The 21,472-nt window shown below is 40.6% G+C and overlaps 1 protein-coding gene across 13 annotated transcripts in view; it reads right to left on the reverse strand.

Annotated features, from left to right (window-relative positions):
* The window catches only part of DTNB (dystrobrevin beta), a 194,158-nt gene that overhangs the window by 66,091 nt on the left and 106,595 nt on the right, over positions 1 to 21,472 (reverse strand). For all 13 annotated transcript variants that reach the window (XM_066266618.1, XM_066266615.1, XM_066266610.1 and 10 more), the window contains one exon: positions 7,176 to 7,253. In XM_066266618.1, coding sequence (XP_066122715.1) covers positions 7,176 to 7,253 — 78 coding nt within the window. The remainder of the gene's footprint in view (positions 1 to 7,175; positions 7,254 to 21,472) is intronic.

A 21,472-nucleotide genomic window follows, 5' to 3' on the forward strand; every position in this document is an offset into this window, starting at 1 on the left:
TCCAGGGGCAGCTGATTCCCTCTTTTGGAGAACTGACCCCACCCATTTTGTTGGGGCCACCAAACAGAAAATCCTTGGGTAGGTCACATAATCCCAGATGGACCAAAGAGAACTTTCATTGGGAGCTTTCAAACTGGAATTAAGAGAAGGGCGATCCCTGTAGGGTAGTGAGGTTATGAAATGTGAGCACACAGGTCTTGTGGCTCTATTCCCTGCGGTGTGAAAGGCTAGTGTATTAGGGCAACAGGGGACATGGAGCTGAGAGAAGCAAGAAACACGAGGGTGGGGGGAAGGGAGGAGGCAGGGAAACTCCGAAGGGAGTTAGAGCTATTCAACCACCACTCCGCTGACTGGCCCATAAATTTTGTGCCGGTCCGCAAAAGAGTTAACCACCCTGATGTTGCATGAAGACTGTATTAATCTTCATACTCTGTAATCTTCATATAACAGTTACTCTTTCGTGGAGCAGCATAAAATTTCTGGCGGACTAGCAGTGGAAAAACACTGCTCTAAATTGATTCAGATTGAGTTTCTGTTATATACAGCCAGGAATTCTGACTAAAATATATTGCTCACAAAAATTAGGGGATATTTCTAAATGAATATGAAGCTATAAAATATCCCCTAATTTTTGTGAGCAGTATATAAGCTGATTCTCAAAATGGAGTATAACATGAGTTGAACCAGCTGAGTCAAGTTGAAGTGAGGATGGTAACAAAACTTTCCATCCCAGGGAGGGGCAAATACATCGGCCTTTGCGATGTGGCCACAGAGCACAGCCATTGGTTAAATGATAGATAATCTTTGAAATCCTGGGGCTTAGATCTTACAGCTAGAGTTCCCAGCACCTTGAGAGGAATAACAGGATGTAGCAAGGACTTCTTTGAGTCCTCAGTAAGTTGTTGCAAGGAAGAGAGAGAGGTTGTCTAAAAGCCAATTGCCTCAGCCCACCAAGAGTGAGATAATTAAGACAGCTAGGGTTTTATGGGGGCTGTACTGTTCCAGAAACACCACCCATAAACCTCAGCTCCTTGGCAGAGTGGAGTAGGGGCAGCTGCCCAGTTACATAGACAAGCTGAGGCTCTAAGTGCTGCTTATCAGGATGAGCAGCCAGTCCATCTGGACCCCCATTTCAGGGCCTTCTAGTTCCCAGAGTGGGCTTTCTTCTGATCTTTTCTCATCATCAGCTTAAGTTTTCGTTTTTTCCAATTTGAAAAATCAGTTACCACTCATCCATCTGCTTTGCTGGTTCCAGATGTTGTTGATATTGTCTCTTCATTCATTTTTCTTTTTCCTGTGGGTTGTTTTTCTTTTCATTAAATTGAATTTATTAGGGTGATACTAGTTAACATAATTATACAGCTTTCAGGTGCCCAACTCTCCAATACATCTCTGTACACTGTATTGTATTCATTCTCTGTACATTGTATTGTGTGTTCATCACTCCAAGTCAACTGTCTGTCCATTACCCCCCACACCCTACTCCACCTCTCCCCACCCTGGCAATCACCACATGTTGTCTGTGTCCATGAGGGGTTTATATTTGTCCTTTTTTGCTCCATCTTTCCACCTCTCTTACCCAGCACCCCAACCCCGCCATAGCTGTCAGTCTGCCCTCTACGTATGAGTCTGTCCCTATTTTGCTTGTTAGTTTATTTTGTTCATTAGATTCCACATATGAGTGAAATCATATGGTACTTGTCTTTGTCTGGCTTATTTCATTTAGCATCATGGTTTCCAGATCCATCCATGCTGTTGCAAAAGGTAAGATTTCCTTCCTTTTATGGTTGCATAGTATTTCATTGTGTAAATGGACCACAGCTTTTTTATCCACTCATCTATTGATGGGCACTTGGGCTGTTTCCAGATCTCGGCCATTGTAAATAATGCTGCCATGATCATATGGGATGCTTATATTCTTTCAAATTAGTGTTTTGAGATTCTTAGGATATATTCCTAGAGGTGAGATCTTTGGGTCAAAGGCAGTTCCATTTTTAATTTTTTGAGGTAACTCCATACTGCTTTCCACAGAAGCTGCACCAATCTGCATGCCCACCAACAGTGCAGGAGGGCTCCCTTTTCTCCACATCCTCACCAGCACTTGTTGATTTGATGACTGCCATTCTGGCAGGTGTGAGGTGGTATCTCACTGTGGTTTTAATTTGCATTTCTCTGATGATTAGTGACGTTGAGCATCTTTTTATGTCTTGTGGGTTTTTCCTTTAAAAAGCCTTGCCTGTCCTTTCAGTGGTGTTCCAGGAGGAAAACAGGCCAGTGTGGATTAACATGCTTCTGTTGCCCCCTTCTCTAAATTACAATTATCCTATTTTCAAATCTCTACTTTTGTATACTGGGTATTTTGAGGGCTTAAAATGTTATTCCGTGCATGGTAGAAAGGGTTAATGAGTCACAAAAAGACACGTGTAGACCTGACCCTGACGAATGGACACAACCTAGATATCTGGAACCCACTGCGTCTACAGGAAGCAGATAAGACTCCTGGGAAAGGCGTTCGTGCATCTGGTATTTGGAAAGCTGTATTATATAAAGGACAAAAACCTCTGTAAATGGAAATGTGTATGAAAGTGTGTGTAGGCATGTACACACTTTTGCACACATTTGTGTGTTGGATAGCAGAACAGAGGTCTGTCAACAACCTCTGTTATTTTTCTTTCCAAGGATCACTCTCTTCTCTTCTTAACAGTGTAATCCATCACATACATACATACATACAAGGACGGGCAGTAACACCACCCTTGAAGTGTGCTCATCTGAAGGAGAAGCACAGCATCTTGAGTGACAAGGCTATGGACGTGCGTCTGAGGCGGTGGCAGTACGGCCAGGCGGCTGTTCCACAGGAGGAGGGAAGGACAACGCACACTGAGAAGCCGGGGATGCAGGGCATCCCGGGGGCAGGGCAGCTGCAGCTGAGATCCGCAGACACACTGCCCTTCCCCGCCTGCTTTTGCCTTTGCGGGTTTGTGCTTTGATTTTCCTTTTTACTGGAGTAAGAACACATAAGATGAGATCTATCCTCTCAAAGTTCTCAGGGTACAGTACAGTACTGTTAACTCTAAGCACAATGATATATGAAGGATCACTGGAACTTTTTCATCTTGCTTAACTGGGTTTCTGCCTTTTAAAGTTAAATTTTAATGCCTGAAATTAAGAGTTGATACTAATATACCAACCAAATGCACAACGCAAAAAGTTTTATACTGAAGGTTTTTGTTATTGCCACAGTTATATATATATGTTCACAGTTTGTAAAATTTAAATATTTATAAAGACAAATATTTAAAAGACATTAGAAATAAAAATACTGAGTCATTTTCCATATTGGTCTGAATATATGGAATGGCCTAGAACAATACAGAGCATAATACCACAGTTTATGTTCTGACTCTTTGGGAAAAAGAAGAACAAAAGCAAACCCCAGGTGATCAGATGGGGAAGAGGGGTTTTAAGCCTCTTCTAAAGATTTAAAAGTTTTTTGTTGTTTGTTTTTAGGTGTAGTATTCTGATTCTTTTTAAGAAAAGTAAGTCAATATTTTTCCAAATTTTATTTTCAATAAAATTTTCAGAAACTAATTTAGTCTAAGGCAAAGGCAATTTTTTTCAATTATCAATTTCTATAATTATCAATATGGAAATAATAAAAGATTATACCTAGACAAATCCCTAGCATGGAACCTCTCAGGAAAATAATTCATAACATCTCACATGATAAGACAGCATCTTTACCATTTATACGGTTTTCATCTATAAAAAGTAACCCTTACATTTGAAATCATTGTCTATTTGGACTGATACATCATACAGTATTATTTTTGACCACTGTAGCTATCACTATTTTTTTTTTTTATGCACTGCCTATTGAAAAGGTAGAAACTGGGATTCTTACATTTGTCCTGCATTTTTATTACTGTGCATGTTCTTATCTAATTCAGGGAGTTACGTCTTACGCTAAGTTCTGAAGGAACATCTTATTCCTGAAGAGGAGCTTTATGTGCTTGTGGACTCTCTGCCCGTGCAGAGGAGGGCCCTGGAACTGGGATGACATGCTGGGTTCCTGGCTTTCATCAGACTCTGGAGACACAGTCTGATGACATTCAGAGAAGGAAAGAAAAACTGAATATAAGTGTTAATCTCCTAAAATTTGAAGTACTATATTATTAGTATGAAGCATGTTGTTCCCACATAGCCTCTGCTCCAGTAACTACTCTGCCTGATGAGTTACTCAATATTCCTTTCTGGTCCGCTAAGGGCTTTGGCTGCCCTTAGTCTGCTGGGCAGCCCCTAGACAACCACCTTTATGACCGACTATGTCTATCTAGAAAAAGGTGCCAGCTGAAATGCTAACGTTAAAATAAAATTTTAATCCAGGCTATACCATATTATCTAAAACCACTTTCAAGAATGATAGCTACTTTGTGACTGGCAATTGCAGCTGGCCCCTTACTAGTAACCTGGGGGCTCAATACTGCTACATCAAGCCTAAGGGTTAGTCCTTCCACGGCGGCAGCCGGGAGCACTGTTGCTCCCGCACCCCTTCTTCCAAGTCTTCTCCAGCAACGGAACACTGTGCAGGAAGACGCATTCCTTTTAACAGTCTCTAGCAGCTACATTTGGTGGTGGTCACCAAATTTCTGGTGCCCAGGCACTTAGGGGACTCAGGTGACTGAAGTGATGAAACTAATACGTGAAGACAACTCAAATGAAGTGAAACCCTAATAGGTGGCATTGTGAAAATTAACATACAACCTAGAAGCTGACTTCTTTTATCAACAATCCACCTAGTCTTTCTACTTTTGAAATGGAAACATCCCCCAGTCGGTATTTAGATCCTGGGTCTGGGTCTGAATGCTACGGGTATTTGACATAAAAACCTAAGGACAGCCCTGGCCGGTTGGCTCAGCGGTAGAGCGTCGGCCTAGCGTGCGGAGGACCCGGGTTCGATTCCCGGCCAGGGCACATAGGAGAAGCGCCCATTTGCTTCTCCACCCCTCCGCCGCGCTTTCCTCTCTGTCTCTCTCTTCCCCTCCCGCAGCCAAGGCTCCATTGGAGCAAAGATGGCCCGGGCGCTGAGCATGGCTCTGTGGCCTCTGCCTCAGGCGCTAGAGTGGCTCTGGTCGCAATATGGCGACGCCCAGGATGGGCAGAGCATCGCCCCCTGGGGGGCAGAGCACCGCCCCTGGTGGGCGTGCCGGGTGGATCCCGGTCGGGCGCATGCGGGAGTCTGTCTGACTGTCTCTCCCTGTTTCCAGCTTCAGAAAAATGGAAAAAAAATTAAAAAAAAAAAAAAAAAAAAAACCTAAGGACAAAGAGCAGCAACAGTTGCTATAATATCCAGTAGATGGGAGAGGTTTAATTGCTCTGTATTCTTCTAGAAGCTTTTTGTTCCTCCTTGAGAGGGTATTATTTGTAAATCACACTGTTCTCTCATTACAGTTTATTTCTTAAATAATAAAAACAATCTTAAATGCTCACATAAACCCCACAAGGTAGATATTATTATTGTCCCCATTTTACAGATAAAAAAAGACAATATAAATCTTGTTCAGGGTCGGGCAGGAGTCAGGATTTGAATAAAAATGGTCTGAGTCAAAAGTCTATGCTCTAGCACAATGTAGTATGGAGATGGTGTATTATACACTTGAAGGCTCTATAGTTTTATTAACCAACGTCACCCCAATACATTCAATAAAAAAAGAGAAAGAAATAACTATGTTGAAAAAATTAAAAAACAACAACTCTATACTCTACTACATGGTACCACTCAGGTCTACCCAAAAGAAGTGTCTCGGCTGTTCCCCTGCTGGTATTTCAACAAGGGTCTAATACTCTTACCTGGTCAGGGTCTTGAGTCTCCATGTGGACAACCTGTATTGTCAGGTCTCTATTAAATCCTCTATTCTGGGGTGGCCCCTACATAGCTTCTTCCTAAGGCTATTTTCCATACTTGCCTGATGATAAGAATCACCTAGAATATTTGTTAGATGTGTAGCTTCTCAGGATCTCAGGATCCACTGAGTCTGATGTGGTCCCAGATAGTTTTATTTTTAATAAGTGACGTACATGATTCGTCGCATCAGTCAAGTTTGGGAAACAATTGCTCTAGGAGTTTTAGCCAATGGGAACAAACACAGTTGATCTTAAGTACTATATAGTAAGTCCTCACTTAAGGCTGTGGGAAGGTTCTTGGAACTGTGGAGAAACAATGTATAATGAAACCAATTTTACCATCGGCTAGTTGATATAAACAAGACAAGTTCCTATGGCATCTCATCAATGATAAATGAAATGACTTTGAATGAAACACTGCTATTTGTGGACCTGCTATATAGTATATTAAGTCAAAGTATTATTAACTAAATGACATTTCTATAGTTGATTTCATCCAAAGTAATCGGCACATTTGGCACAAGTGGTTTTCTTCAGAAGGACTTCGAGAGCAGGCTGGAATTCCTTTTTTTTTTTTTTTCGTTTTGAGTGATGACTGTTAGAAAGAATTCTTTAATGGTTGTGCCCCTGAGGGAGTTTCTGCATTGCTCTGGTCATGAACAGCTTAAATCAAATAGAAAGTAAGCCATTTTCTATTGTCCTTTCAAATTCTGCCTAAGAGAATTTTGGAGAAAAGTAAATCAAATAAAGAGGAGAAAGGAAACACAGTTCCCATTCCTTGAAGGACCCTAAAGAAAACTACTTGTGTAACTAAGAGAGGGACTCGTTCTTTTCACCTTAAATGTTTATAAATCATACGCAGAGCGATTTAGGGATTAACTTAATTTACAGTCTTATCAGGACACAGAATCCATCTTTGGCACTCGAAGAACTCAAATGCAAAAGTGTTGAAATTCAAGATTATTGTAATGTTGTTTAACGTTAAAAAGAAGGATCTCAAACATGCCTAATCTGTTTTGACACTATGTTTGCTGCTTGTCACAAATGCAGAGTTTCCACCTCAGGCACCACTCAAAATAGACTTCTTCAATTGCTATATTTATGAGTCAGTAGGAAAATAAATAAGTAAAAAGTAGAAAATAACGTTAAAAGACAGTCAAAATAGGAGAAGGAAAGCCAGTCCTTCCTGCCCCATGGAATGCTCTGCTTCCCAAGCCACAGGCCTGTCCCCAAATCTCAGTGGCGACTGAAGCACAAAGCGTGACACGTACCTCTTGGTGGGAGTGGGCACTCCAGAGGACATGTGGGTCACTATGGTGTCATTCATGTTGGTCAGAGGGCGAGGAGGACTGAAAGAAAAGATATTTACATTATTTTAATAATTACCAACATGACTAGGGGAAACAAATGAAAGAATGGTAAGGACGAAAGAACCAACGATTATTCTTGAGAAGCACAGTCGGACCCATGGGAGGGGGGAGTAGAAATCAATCAATACTTTCAGCCTAAAGTAAATTCAACAAGAAGGGTTGTCCCAGCGAAGCCAGGGGCCCACAGAGCTGCCTTGTACCGGGAGCCACACATCACACATGCTGCTGCAGAGATGCAACTCGGGTGCCTTTTGTGTGCCCTTTGTTTTGGAGTTTCAGCACGCAAGAATCTGAGTTCTCTATTAGAATAACTTTGACTCCTAATCTAAATTTGAAAGACATTTTGAATTCCTCATCTCAGCTTAACAAAATACATACTTTTAATAAGCAAAATTATCTTTTTTATCAGTCAGGCTACTGATGAAAAAAAAGTTTGATACTGGGCTGAGAATCAACACTGAGTATAATTCCTTGTTTTTGCTTTCTAAGTTGACTTAGATCAGCGGTTCTCAACCTGTGGGTCGCGACTAGATCCAGGGGTAAACACTTTCTGGATAGAACTCTGTGGTTAAGCAAGAACGTGAAAGTATAATATTGTTGTTGTTTCAGCAAAATTTCTACTTAAAAATTGTGAGTGAATAAAGGGGTACATGAACAAAGCCAACTCTGAAGCCTGAGAAGACAAGTATGATCTTGGGCACCTGTAAGGACTTCTCCATACGCCCTCCGCAGACCTCTTCTGTACTATCCACCTCCAGATAGGCGGATGTTTACTTCTGCCCTACACTTTTAAAAGTATTTGCTCATAGCCTAGGCCAGGTGGCTCAGTGGATAAAATACCAACTCAGTGCACTGAAGTCACGAGTTCCATCCCTGGTCAAGGCTTGTATGAGAAATAATCAATGAATGAACGACTAAGTGGAAAACTGAGTTAATGTTTCTCTCTCCCCTCCCCCTGCCCCTTTACTTCCCCCACCCCCCATCAACAGAAATTTTTTTTAAAAAAAGTAAACTGCTCATTATCTTGCTCTTATTCCCAGAATGTTTCTAGGTTGCAGAGGTTAAGGTTACAGTTCTGCAATTCTCTTTTACCTTGACAGCTATCTGCTAATCACACACTTGGGGGCTCTTTACCAGATGCTTTGGTCTGTTTATTACTGTTAGTATGAAAGGAAGAAAGATTTTATGATGCCCTATGCTTTCATTTACTTGATTAGTTTTTTTATATTTCCCACAACAATGCTTTATATATGAGGTACTTAACCATTTTAGTTAAATACATTTAATCACTTAAGATTTTTGCAGCCAGCTATGTTGGCTTCAATCCTAGATGCCTATATTGCTTCTGAAATTATCTTCCTTACTTTGATCACATTTTTCTCATCTTTAGGGTAACGGAGCAGACTTCACCATACTATAAGACATTCAAAACCCACACTGCAGACAACATCATTCTTTTCTCTATCAAAGTACTTAGTCTTCCATATCTTTCAAATAAGGGTTCTTTTGCTTCTTCTAAGCCCCTTCTTTCAAAGCAACCAGGCACCTATCCTGGAATGTCTGTCTTCATAGATTTGCCAAAGTTACACTCTTTCTCATCTTTCTTGTCAGAGAAATGGCTCCTGACATTTCAAGTATCTGCATAAAGCCCATCTGATTACTACAAACTCCATTTAGATAAACAAGGGCCTTACCAGTACACAAACCAAAAGCCATGGCTTATCCATGCCTACAACTGTTAGGGGTGTTAAGAAAAAACAAAAAACAAAAACAACTTGAAGAATGTCCCTGCCCACGAGAAATTTATAGTTCAATTAGTTCTCAGGATCATCAGTCATCTCAATAATAGGCCTTTAAGCTTTGGCTTAACATATTAAAGTTTTTAGGTCAAATCTGATTTAACAATTATCATTTATAACCAAACATGTATAATATCATTTATAACAAAGATACATTTATTTCAAATAATGAACCAGTACAAAAGAATATGAGAAAGTCCTATGAAATTAACAGTTATAGGCATACCTTGCTTTATTTTGCTTTGTTTTATTGTACTTCACAAAAGTTGCTTTTTTTTTTTTTTACAAATTGAAGGCAAGACCCTGCACCAGCAAAAAGATTACAACTCGCTTTATTGTGATACTTGCTTTACTGCAGTGGTCTGGAACCATACCCACAGCATCTCCTAGGTCTGCTTGCATAAGATTTGCTGTATATTTTGCACATATTTCTTTACTTTTAGAACACGGAAGTCCATTGGGAGAGAAGAAGTAATGCACTAACATTTGCTGAGTATGAGCACTGCTTTAGCATTGAGCCAGGTCCTCGGTTACACTAGCTGAATTCTTGCTACTACCCATGATGGTATTCCTAATTTGCAAATAAAGAAATAAAGTTCAGAGAAGACAATTAACACGCTGAAGGTCACAAAGCTAGTAAATAGCAAAACCAGTTCACTTTTATTTGGTTCTAAAGCTACTGAATAGATCAAATCCACAGACTCACCACTCTAACCCAGGCATCTCTGTATTGCCCAAATTATTTTTTCAGGTTAGGGTTCTTTTCTTTTTTTCCAGAGACAGAGAGAGAGATAGATAGGGACAGACAGGAACAGAGAGAGAGATGAGAAGCATCAATCATTACTTTTTCGTTGCAACACCTTATTTGTTCATTGATTGCTTTCTCATATGTGCCTTGACCATGGGCCTTCAGCAGACCGAGTAACTCCTTGCTCGAGCCAGCGACCTTGGGTCCAAGCTGGTAAGCTTTTGCTCAAACCAGATAAGCCCGTGCTCAAGCTGGCGACCTCCGGGTCTTGAACCTGGGTCTTCCGCATCCCAGTCTGAAGCTCATCCACTGCGCCATCACTGGTCAGGCTCAGGTTAGGGTTCTAAGGGAAGAATTAATTCTCAAGTTTGAGAAACACTGCTTGCCTGACCTGTGGTGGCACAGTGGATGAAGCGTTGACCTGGAACGCTGAGGTCACCGGTTTGAAACCCCAGGCTTACCTGGTCAAGACACATATGGGAGTTGATGCTTCCTGCTCCACCCTCTGCCCTTCTCTGTCTCTCGCTCTCTCCACCTCTCTAAAATAAATAAATAAATAAAATAAAAGAGAGAGAAACACTGCCCTACTTTAGAACTATGGGCTTCAAGTCTAACTTAAAGTAGCTTAGAAAAAAGAAACACTTAATTTAGTACGTTATCATAATTAAATTCATAACTAGGCTTCATGAAGGGTGAGGCTGCAGCTGGCTTCCAGACCCTGGAATGTCACTAGGACACTGGCTATTATGTTTGCTGAGATCTCATTTTGGGTCAGAGTCTATCAGATCTCACAGCTTTATATGTTCAACAAGAAACAGTTTTTGCCTAGCATACTGTAGCTTCACTGGATGAAAAAATCCTCTTCCTCATTCTGGAAAACACTCAAGATGATCTGCTTTGAGTCATCTGCCCACTTTGGCAAACAGAGGGCCTGGTACTTTGATTGGCAATCCTCTTAGAAAAACATGGTAGGGCTGAGGGAGGACAGTCTCCAAAGAGGAGGGTACTGTTCCCAGGAAAAGGGCTGCAGAGCAGTGTCCCAATGCAGGCACTTCCGGCTCTGCTGGGGGGTCGGCCCAGGTGCACACTGCTTCTTCCCTGTTTCCCTCTTCCTAGTCACTGCTTCCAACTCAGTAGCCCATGCACCTATTCACAGATCCCCGTGCTGGGACACTACATGATCTGATAAAAAAGCCAGCTCATCTAATTATTCCGTTATGATGAAGATGTATGAAATTTAGATTGATGTAGAACAATGGCACACTGTAGCTCTGTTGACATTTTAAGGAGGGCAGAGTCTAAGTTCCCTTGAATCTCTGTAATTCTAGTAGTTTCTCCAAAGCCACCCTGCCTCTAGACAACAGCTATGACAACTGAGGATCATTTTTATCCTCCTTGAGTAGTGTGATGTTTTGCTATTTATTGTTATTTCTGTGAACCAAACCAACTATCTCCTATTACTTCACTATATTCTTAGTTATCGGCCTAAGCAAAAACGTTAAACAAACAAGCAAACAAAAATGTCTTTTGGAAAACCATAAGTTAACAAAAGAAAACCAAATGGTACGGTAAATGTAGTATAAATACCATGTTACATATTGCCAATGGAGTTTCTCTGACTTCTAAGGAAGTACATTTTACTTTATTGGTTGTTTCACAATTAATTAACCAAAAGAAAAGATTTAAAATTTCTAAAACAGCTACTAATCTGAACATGTTGCAACAAACTCATTAATGTAAAAAGACTTATTAACAGACAGACATGCCTCAATTTCTATTTCTTGTATTTCAACAGAGCCATCTGTGGTAAAAGATTTTTAATGAAATATATCTCAGGAAAGAAGGGTTCACCACAACCATATTCTTATACAGAACTTTCACCATTAGACAGCATTTAGAAACACTCAGGAGAACTAAGGTATCTCACTCTAGCTCTGGAAAAGGACAAAACTGTAAAAAGAGACAATAATGCAAATTACTTAGTAGTATCATTCATTTTAATATTATCATACTGAAAACACCAGGCAAATAGCCTTAGGAAAAAGATTAAAAAATCAACAGAAATGTACTATTTTATTAAAAAAACTCCCCTGATGAACCCCTCCTTCATTCTCCTTGTTCAGTAAACTTAGAGAGGAAGTTGTCAGTCTTTACACACACGCTGATCCTTGTATTCTAGAAAAGTGACAAAGGTTGACAACTTAGATACTCCAAGTTACTGAGAAATTAATGAAATTAATGCAATATCATTTCCTACCTGTTTATATAATCATTACTGAAATTTGAACAAATACATTTTTTTGTTGCTGAAAACAAAACATTTGTTGTTGCTTTCAAAAAAAATAAAAACAAACACATTTTTGTCAGCCATACAGAAAAAGATACAGTGGGTTTCCCCTTTTTATCATAATTGCCTGGGAAATTCCAGAAGTTGTAGCATCCTGCCAAAAATAAACACAGCACCAGCAGCTCAAGCAGCAAAACAGAAAGGCAAGAAAAGCTCCCAAACCTTCACATTCTGTAGCAAGTGCTTCTTCTTCTTCTATGGATCTGGCCCCTAACGCACTGCACTGCTACTGTCTCTAAGGAAACAGAACAGTCACACGATGAAGAATCTTCTCTACAAGGTGGTTTATCCCACAGAGCATTTTGGGAAAGAGCAAGTACAGTACAAGAGAACAATTCATTAGAAGGCAAACACACGTCGGGGCTCTGTCAGCCAGTCATCAAGTGGTCGAAGGCAGCCAATGACAGGAAGGCAGATGCAGCACACAGAGCAGGTACCACTCCTTTTAGAAGCCTAGACATGAAACACCCTCTTACAATAGAATCCAGTGGCCCAATTAATCCAGACAGCAATTCCATTCTGGTGGGGACTTTAAGGAACATCCCTCCACATCCTCTCCAGGGACTCTCCTAATTGCCAACTGCTTGCTAAGAAAGCACGCTGCAGTACTGTCTGCCAAGCAAGCCAGGTACGCAGTGATGGGGAGGTAGGGAGAACTAGAAAGGCATGCTTTCTTTGTTTTGTTAAAGAGGAGTTAATGGAAATGCAAGCAGAGTAAAAAAAAACAAACAGGACAGTGGTGTCTGCCTACCCTTTTGATGCAAAGAGCTCCTTAATTCACAAAGGCAGCTTATCAGAGGGTAGCTGAAACAGACAGCGACACAGTGAGCTGCTGTATGGGCCCTAGCAGGGCATCCACATGATGAGAATGTCCCTGACACTCGGAGTCATCCTGTGGCTTCTGACATACTTCATCTACGCCATAGCTCTTAAGTCTATTTGCTCCTGGTCTCCATCTCCAACACCATCAACAGATTTCAACCTGTCCCTGGCTAGTGTAACAAATATTGTAATGGTTTCCTATTAGTCCAGAGAACCTTTCGATTGTTACTCATCTGATTTCTCACGGCTAAAATGATTTTCCTAAGCACCGCTCTCATGTCGCCATTCTGCCCCAAACCATCAATTCTCTACTAGTCTCCCAAATTAGGAATAGCACACTTCAGCCTCAGTTTCCCAGTCTGTCTTAAATTTCACTGCTTCCTTATACTTCCTAAGTGTTCTGGGCACATATACTACTCTGTTCAAATGCAGGCTCTGGACTTCCCTGCCACAGTAAAACAAAACAAGACAAAAACAGCAAAAACATATCTAAGTATTTACACTAAAAATATGGGAAGTGAAAACGAAATGCAGACTAACAACCTAAGTGTTTGCAAAAGTTTTCTACCGCCTGACCAGGTGGTGGCGCAGTGGATAGAGTGTCGGACTGGGATGCAGAAGGACCCAGGTTCGAGACCCCGAGGTCGCCAGCTTGAGCGCGGGCTCATCTGGCTTGAGCAAAGAGCTCACCAGCTTGGACCCAAGGTCACTGGCTCCAGCAGGGGGTTACTTGGTCTGCTGAAGGCCCACGGTCAAGGCACATGTGAGAAAGCAATCAATGAACAACTAAGAAGTCACAACGCGCAACGAGAAACTGATGATTGATGCTTCTCATCTCTCTCTGTTCCTGTCTGTCTGTCCCTGTCTATCTCTGTCTCTGTAAAAAAAAAAAAAAAAAAAAGTTTTCTACCATTTGCTTAGAAAAAATAAGAGGTGAAAAAACCCAACTGAACCAGATAGCTAAATACTTAATATAAACACACTGATATCAGGCCCTGGCCAGCTGGCTCAGCGATAAAGCGTCGGCCCGGCATGTGGACATCCCAGCTTCGATTCCCAGTCAGGGCACACGGACGAAGTGATCATCTGCTTCTCTTCCCTCCCCCCACTTCTCTCTTCCCCTCCCTCAGCCATGGCCCGATTGAATTAATTCCCCTCAGCATCAGCCTCAGGAGCTAAAAATAGCTTGCTGGCGAGTGGCCCTAGATGGACAGAGCATTGGCCCCAGATGGGGTTGCTGTCTCTCTGTCACATCATCGGTGCATGTGGGAGTCTATCTCTCTGTCTCCCCTCCTCTCATTAAAAAACAACAAACAACAACAACAAAAATGTTAACATCAACAATAAAAACCTAAACACTAAAATAGATGCAGGTATTAGCATGTTTGGCAGAAAATGAAAGTTATGTAATTTGCATGACATATCAGAAATATAGTAAAAATGAATATTGGTGGGATAGTATCTTTCAAGGCTCTGAACTCCAAGGATACCCGAGAGGGAGCGAGTGCAGAATGTGAAGGGCAATGTGAACAATAATGGGTAATATTAATTTCACAGAAAAAAACCCTACAGGATACTCAGATTAAAATACCTTACTTTGATAATAAAAGCACATCAAAGAGGAAGAAGAGCCATTGGAGAGTGGAAAGAACACCTGTTTGGGAGAATTGGGTTCCTATTCCAATTCTGGTACAAAGCAGTTTACGTGACCTGGACAATGAAGCCCTTTGTGCCTCTGCTGAATTGACCTGTGAAATGAAGGGGGCTGGTTCTAGAACAGTGGTTTTCACATGTTGTTCCCTGGGCATCAGAGGATTCCAAGAGTTGCTCCAGTGACCACTGCCAAGAGCAGGCAATCAGGCCCCGACCTCATCTCAGTAAGAGCAACTCCACTTCTGCTCCACACAAGATTTCATAGTGTCGTGTTCTACTGCTGTTTTACTCTCTACAAAATTTAGATTATAAGTCTCTGCCATACTCATCATATTCACTTCTTTTTTTACAGTCTTTATCACAATTTGCAATTGCATAAAATTAGCATTTACTATTTTTTTTTTTTAGCGAGAGACAGACCAACACAGGAAGTGAGAGAGATGAGAAACAGCAACTCATAGCTGCATCACTTTAATTGTTCATTGATTGCTTCTCATATGTTCTTCAAGCTTCTCACTGATTGCTTCCAGGGGGCTCCAGTCAAGCTAGTGATCCCTTGCTCAGGCCATCGACCTTGGGCTTCAAGCCAGTGACCTTTGGGCTCAAACAAGCAGCCACGGGAGCATGTTGATGATCCCACGCTCAAGCCAGCAACCCTGTGCTCAAGCTGGTGATCTCGGCAGTTTGAAAATGGGACATCAGCGTCCCAGGCTGATGCTCTATCCACTGCACCACTGCCTGGTCAGGCAGCATTTACTTTTTGACTGGTCTCTCAGAGGCTGTGAGCATCATGAAAGCAGAGCACATATGGTTTATTCCACCACTGTGTCCACACTGCATACCTACATCACAACTGGCACACAGTAGGTGTTCAGCAATTATTTATTCAATGAAATTTCATGATTTGATTTTCCATTCCTATCCACTCAAAAGTTCAAACTGGTGAAGGGCTCACCTGAACTGAATTTTAAATGGAAAAGATGTCATAACAAGGAATTCAAATATGGATAGCTAACAGAGGCCAGGCAACTTCCCCTAGTTGTTATGTTTTATTGATTGATTTTAGAGAGACAAAGAGAGAAAGAAAGGAAGGGAGAGAAAGAGAGAGAAGCATTCATTTGTTGTTCCACTTAGTTGTGCATTCATTGGTTGCTTCCTGTATGTGCTCTGACCAGGGATCGAACCTGCAACCTTGGTGTTTTGGGACAACACTCTGACTGAGCTTAACCAGCCAGGGCCTACTTCCCCTATTTTTAAAAAAGAAAAAATAGATCAAAAGCTTGCTGTCATTTGTACTTATATTTATCCTATCTCTCCTTCCTTCCACTGCTACTTATAACATTTAAGATCACGATAAATTAAAAATACTTTACTTCACTTTCATGACTGAATTTCATCCAGACTCTTTGAATGCATCTTTGTCATCAGTGTCTCACCATCACTAAAGGTTCTCTGAGTCATCATACAGTTCTCCAGAGTATACCATGATCATTTCTCCAAATTGCTTAGAAACAATTCCTCTGTATCTAATGCTCTCAATGGAAAATTTATCAAAAGCCCCTCCCTTAATATTAATACCGCTGGCATTTTCATTTATAATCACTTAATGCATTTTTATTTTTAAAACTGAATTTAATATTTTACACACACATAATGAATAAGCTTGATCTAATGGGAATATAGGGAACACTGCATTCAATAATCTGAGGGTCTTTTTAAGCATACTGAGGATGGTAGAAAAATTGTTCAGATATTTGGCCCTAAAAAAAAAAAATCTCAACTCTATCAAAGAATCAGTATTATTCAGGATACCACCTCTGACTAAAATTCAATAATATCAGAAAGCATAAAAAAATACCCTCAAAATGTCTCATGTATTTGGAAAAATATTACCTTCCTGCGAATATTAGAAAAAATATTTAAATCAACTAACTGAATAATCATCTGAAGAAGTAAGGCACAAGAGGGTTGATCAGTGGTGGGATTCAAATAATTTAACAACTGGTTCTCTGCCCTAATGACTATTTTAAATATAAAAAAAGATATACCAAAAGATAGTTTATTATTTCATGCATTTAATACTTAAATAAGAACAATAAAAGAGGTACACAAAACTAGATTATAAGTTTTAAAATATTAATGAAAAAATATTAAATAATACCTGACAAAAAGCAATAAAACTGTTATTTAAGATATTTCCATATTGCTTCTTGATTGGCGTCCTCACTTGCAATATTTTTCACCAATGGATGAAATGCACATTACTACAGGTGCTTAAAATAAGCTGTTGTGCAGATAAATGTTAAAAAACAGTAAGAAATGTAAATTTGTGATTTCCACACTGGGCGGCTGCCCAGGCACCCACCTTAGAGGAAACCCTGATTACAAGTGCCATTTTCACAACTGGTTCGCCAAACTCAACAAAAAACTAGGTATCAGTTCTACTGAGCCAGTGCGAACCAGCTGACTCCCACCACTGGATTTGATCCTTACATGTTTTCTCTATTTAAATATCATTTTAAGTTGCCAATTATTTCCAAGCCACATATGTCCATGAATGCCCCCCAGAATTAAGTCTGAGTATCAAAACACACACACACACACACACACACACACACACACACACACACACACACACAAAAACAACCCAAACACCAAAATAAACAAACAAAAAAACTCAACAGGTCCAAAACAGAGCTCCCCTTCAACCCCAAACTTGGTTCACCTATGGGTATCACCAACTCTTTCCTTCCAACTGCTCAGGCCAAACTGATTTCTCCCTTTCTTTCATATTCCACATCTAGTCTGCCAGTGAGATTTTCATCCCTCCATACTCTACCAGTTGTAGATTTTTAAGCTCTCCAGGGCTGAGCTCACACAGATAATGTCAATGGCCGTGAGTGGAAATGAGTGAAAGAGAACAGCTGGACTTAATATAGACTCAGACACGAGTTGGTGACAACTTGGAAGAAATGACTAAAGAGAATAAAGTCATTTAAGTTCCCAAAAGAATTCTGCTAAAAAAGTGGAACCAAGAAGGAAGATTATTCAATACAATTTAACAGACTATGTCCTTCAAAAAATGGAGGCAAGGTGTTGGACAGATAAAATATATTATGCTCACTTTGTTACAGATGGTGCTGCCCACATGGAAACCTGTCGCCCAGGTGATATTAATGTGTGTTGGGGGCGGGCTGTGGGCAGGCACGATCCTTGTAGCCTGGGGCTTAGATTTAGGACTAAGCCTTTTCCACCCTTTTTGATGTGGGGTGGTGCACTCTCATGAGGAATCCCATTATGCCTCAGATAAGTGACTTTGTATCAGAGACTTCCTTATTTGTATATTGTATTAAAGGTTTTGATTTCTGCACTATAAAGTGGGGCAGACCAGGAGCTTGCTATCTCAGTTCCTGAGATTAGCATTAGAGGAGAAAGCAGAGAAAGGCCACGGGCAGGAGAGGTGAGAAGCAGCCAAGACGGTGGAGTGCTGAAGAAAAAGCCAGTTTGTGCAGAGTTTGTGCAGGGAGAAGGAAGGAGATGGGGAACAGAGGTGAGTAAGTCTGGTAAGCTAGAAACCTTTGATTCTAGGAAACTCGGATAAGTCAGGAGCTTTGTGAGCACTGAACGAGTGGGCTTTGGAGCCCAGTTTGTGTTTGTGTTTTTACTTGCCCACCGGGTGCAAGCTAGGATTAAGGCTAATGGCCCACCAGTTCTTGGCTCCATTGTTTCATTACCGTCTGTCCGAATCTAATGCAAACCTGCATGGGCCAGGCTGCTGTGATGGTGGCCACGACAACTGGCTTCACACAAGGGATTCAGTTTTATCCATCATTTCTCTTTTATCCAAAAGAGACAAAAATAAGTAATACAAGAGAGAAAGGTTACTTTACCAATGGAAAGCCTTATTTTGACCTCATCTTGATGTCAAGGATTATTCAGAGTTGTAAAAATAAGAATTTTACCCCAAAAGCTCATAAAAAAATACATAGTTTTTATAATGTGAGTAACCTCTCTTTGCCTTCCAAAGCTTCAGTAAGCTCAGCAAAGTCATATCAAATAAACAAGCAAATAATGTGCTTTTGACAAGAGGGACTACAAGAAAACGGCCAAATTAATGTAATTTGACTAGAATTTACAACTGTGCTCCAGGCTGTGGAAGCGCCTGTCAGTAGAGGTTAGTCCCACAAACACCTAGAATATGCCAGGCACTAAGGTATACAGTCCCAGACCTTAGGAAGCTGATGCTGCATCGGACACCTTCAGGACATCCAGGTCGAATAGATATTCATGGAGTCCTTAAAGAAGGAGACAGCCTTTTACTAGGTGCCCAAATGACTGGTAAACCAACAAGAGCTGAAGGAATTTAGGGAAGCAAAGAAGAAAGCCATATGAGTTGGCTGCTTCTAGGTTTCAAAGGTTTTATGGATAGAGCAGAATTTAAGCTGGGCTTACGGGTGTACAAAACAGGAGAGTCTGAAAGAGGCAAGAAGGGTATTCAGGAAAGAGGTAGTTGGGCTAGGGCATCATGAGCCAGCTCTGAGGGGCAGGAAGGGATATAGTTTCAAAGGGAAGAAAGGAGGCAGGTCTAACCACAGCAAAGGCTTTGTACTACATAACTTTAGTAGCAGAAGATAGGATTCAAAAAGTAAGATGGGTCCCAATCACACAGGGCCCTGAATTCCAGCAAGAGGAGTGCCCCCTCAATTTTACAGGCAGTGAGGTTGTGTCGATTCTTAAATAGGGAAGTAATATGACAAAGGCAGTGATTCAAGAAGATTAACTTGGTGGAAATATGTAGACAGATCTGAGGTTAAGAAGAATGAAAGGACAAATTTGTAGGTGATAAACTAAGGCACTAGTCAAAAGTGGGCAATATAGAAACCCGCAAAGGTACTGATAAATATTCAGACTATTCTAAACTGCAACCAGGTCTCAGGGTACACATCCTGCTAAGAAATGCCACTCAATGAATATTATTCTGAGGTTCAAAGTCTTCATAAAATTACATTACAAGTATATCAGAGATTTGACTAGGGAAGAAATAAAGCTCAAAGAATAGCAGATTTCTCCAATATTAAGAATAATTATTTTTCAAACACCCTATATTTACAGTTTTTAATCAATCCTTCCCTAAGAGTATGGTCTGGCAAACTTTTTCTACAGATTGTCCAATGGGACACCCGTCATGCTCTTCCTTGCTGGACTTCAGATGAATAAACACACTGCGCCTAAACATCAGGAAGTTTTGCTTTCTTGCAAAAATAATAACATAAACTAAAATGTAATGATGATTAACCACTAATTAAATAAATCGGTATAAGGACTATGCGGTTAGATAAACAGATCTTAAGCCGCAGCAAATTGGTTGAAATTAGGCTAGCAGAAAGTATATCAGAGACATCAAGAGCTAAAAGTTTTATAATGTTTTGACCAAAAGAAACAACGAATTTCTTTCAGACTTAGAAGAAAAGTTGCTAGAGTGCTGATGACAGGTGAATTGGTTTTGTTTGAGATTTATTTGACAAACCTTGTTTACTTATGTAATATTCTCAACTCACCAGGAAAAAGACATAACAAACCAATCAAGGAAACATGCCTGACATCTAGTGGAGGCTTTAGGCACTGTAGGTACGTGGCCAGTATTACGAAGAAAACGAACCGGTCGGTGGGTGGGCAGGTTATATGACTTTATATAAATCATGTTTAGTGTCATTCATTCATTCAATGTATTTTAAGTACCTACCATGCACCAGGCACTAATTTAGGCACTGGGAACTCAGTGAAGAACAAGATAAGAGTCTCAGCCTTTGTGGAGTTCACAGTTTTGTGATATGATTTACTTTATTCTGAGGAAAACTAAAAGTTTAGAACATAGTCTTTATGGTATCCTAACCCCTTAAAGCACTTTCAGATACAATACCCTTAACCAATATTCTGAGATAATTAATATAAGTTTTGTTATCACTGGTTTTACAGAAAAGCAAACTGATGTCTCTTTTTTTTAATCCTTGGATTTTTTTTTTAAAGGTACTTTTTTTTTTTTTTACAGGGACACAGAGAGAGTCAGAGAGAAGGATAGATAGGGACAGACAGACAGGAACAGAGAGAGATGAGAAGCATCAATCATCAGTTTTTCATTGCAACACCTTAGTTGTTCATTGATTGCTTTCTCACCTGTACCTTGACCGCAGGCCCTCAGCAGGCCAAGTAACCCCTTCTCAAGCCAGCAACCTTGGGTCCAAGCTGGTGAGCTTTTTGCTCAAACCAGATGAGCCCGCGCTCAAGCTGGCGACCTCGGGGTCTCGAATCTGGGTCTTCCACATCCCAGTCTGACGCTCTATCCACCAGGACACTGCCTGGTCAGGCTAATCTCTGGATTTTTCATCTACTTTTTCTTCTATCATTTCACACTGCCTCCCTTCTACTTTTCAACTATCCAAGTTAGTCATTCAATGTTCTCTCTTGATTCTGAAACCAACCAGAGGGTTCAAACAATGGTTGCATTACTGTATGTTTGTTTAATAACAATTTTCCCTGGGTCAGCATGTTAGGAAACTGAGGTGCAATGGAAAGAAGGCTGAACTTGGGTAGCTGTGTGACCTTGGGAAGGTCAGGCAATCTCACCAATGCTATTTCCTTCCTGATCTGTTATAGGTTAATGATACTTATATTGTAAAAGTTGCTGTGAGGGTTAAGGAGGACGTGCACAAAGGGCTTGAAACACTATGAATGCTCCATAAGTATCAACAACTCTTGAATCTCAAATTGTGAGGCTCTGAATAAATATCTACTCTATGTCAAAAATGAAATGTTAGCAATTAACACTACA

The sequence above is a fragment of the Saccopteryx bilineata genome, chromosome 3, assembly GCF_036850765.1.
Source record: "Saccopteryx bilineata isolate mSacBil1 chromosome 3, mSacBil1_pri_phased_curated, whole genome shotgun sequence".
NCBI classification, from domain to species: Eukaryota; Metazoa; Chordata; class Mammalia; order Chiroptera; family Emballonuridae; genus Saccopteryx; species Saccopteryx bilineata.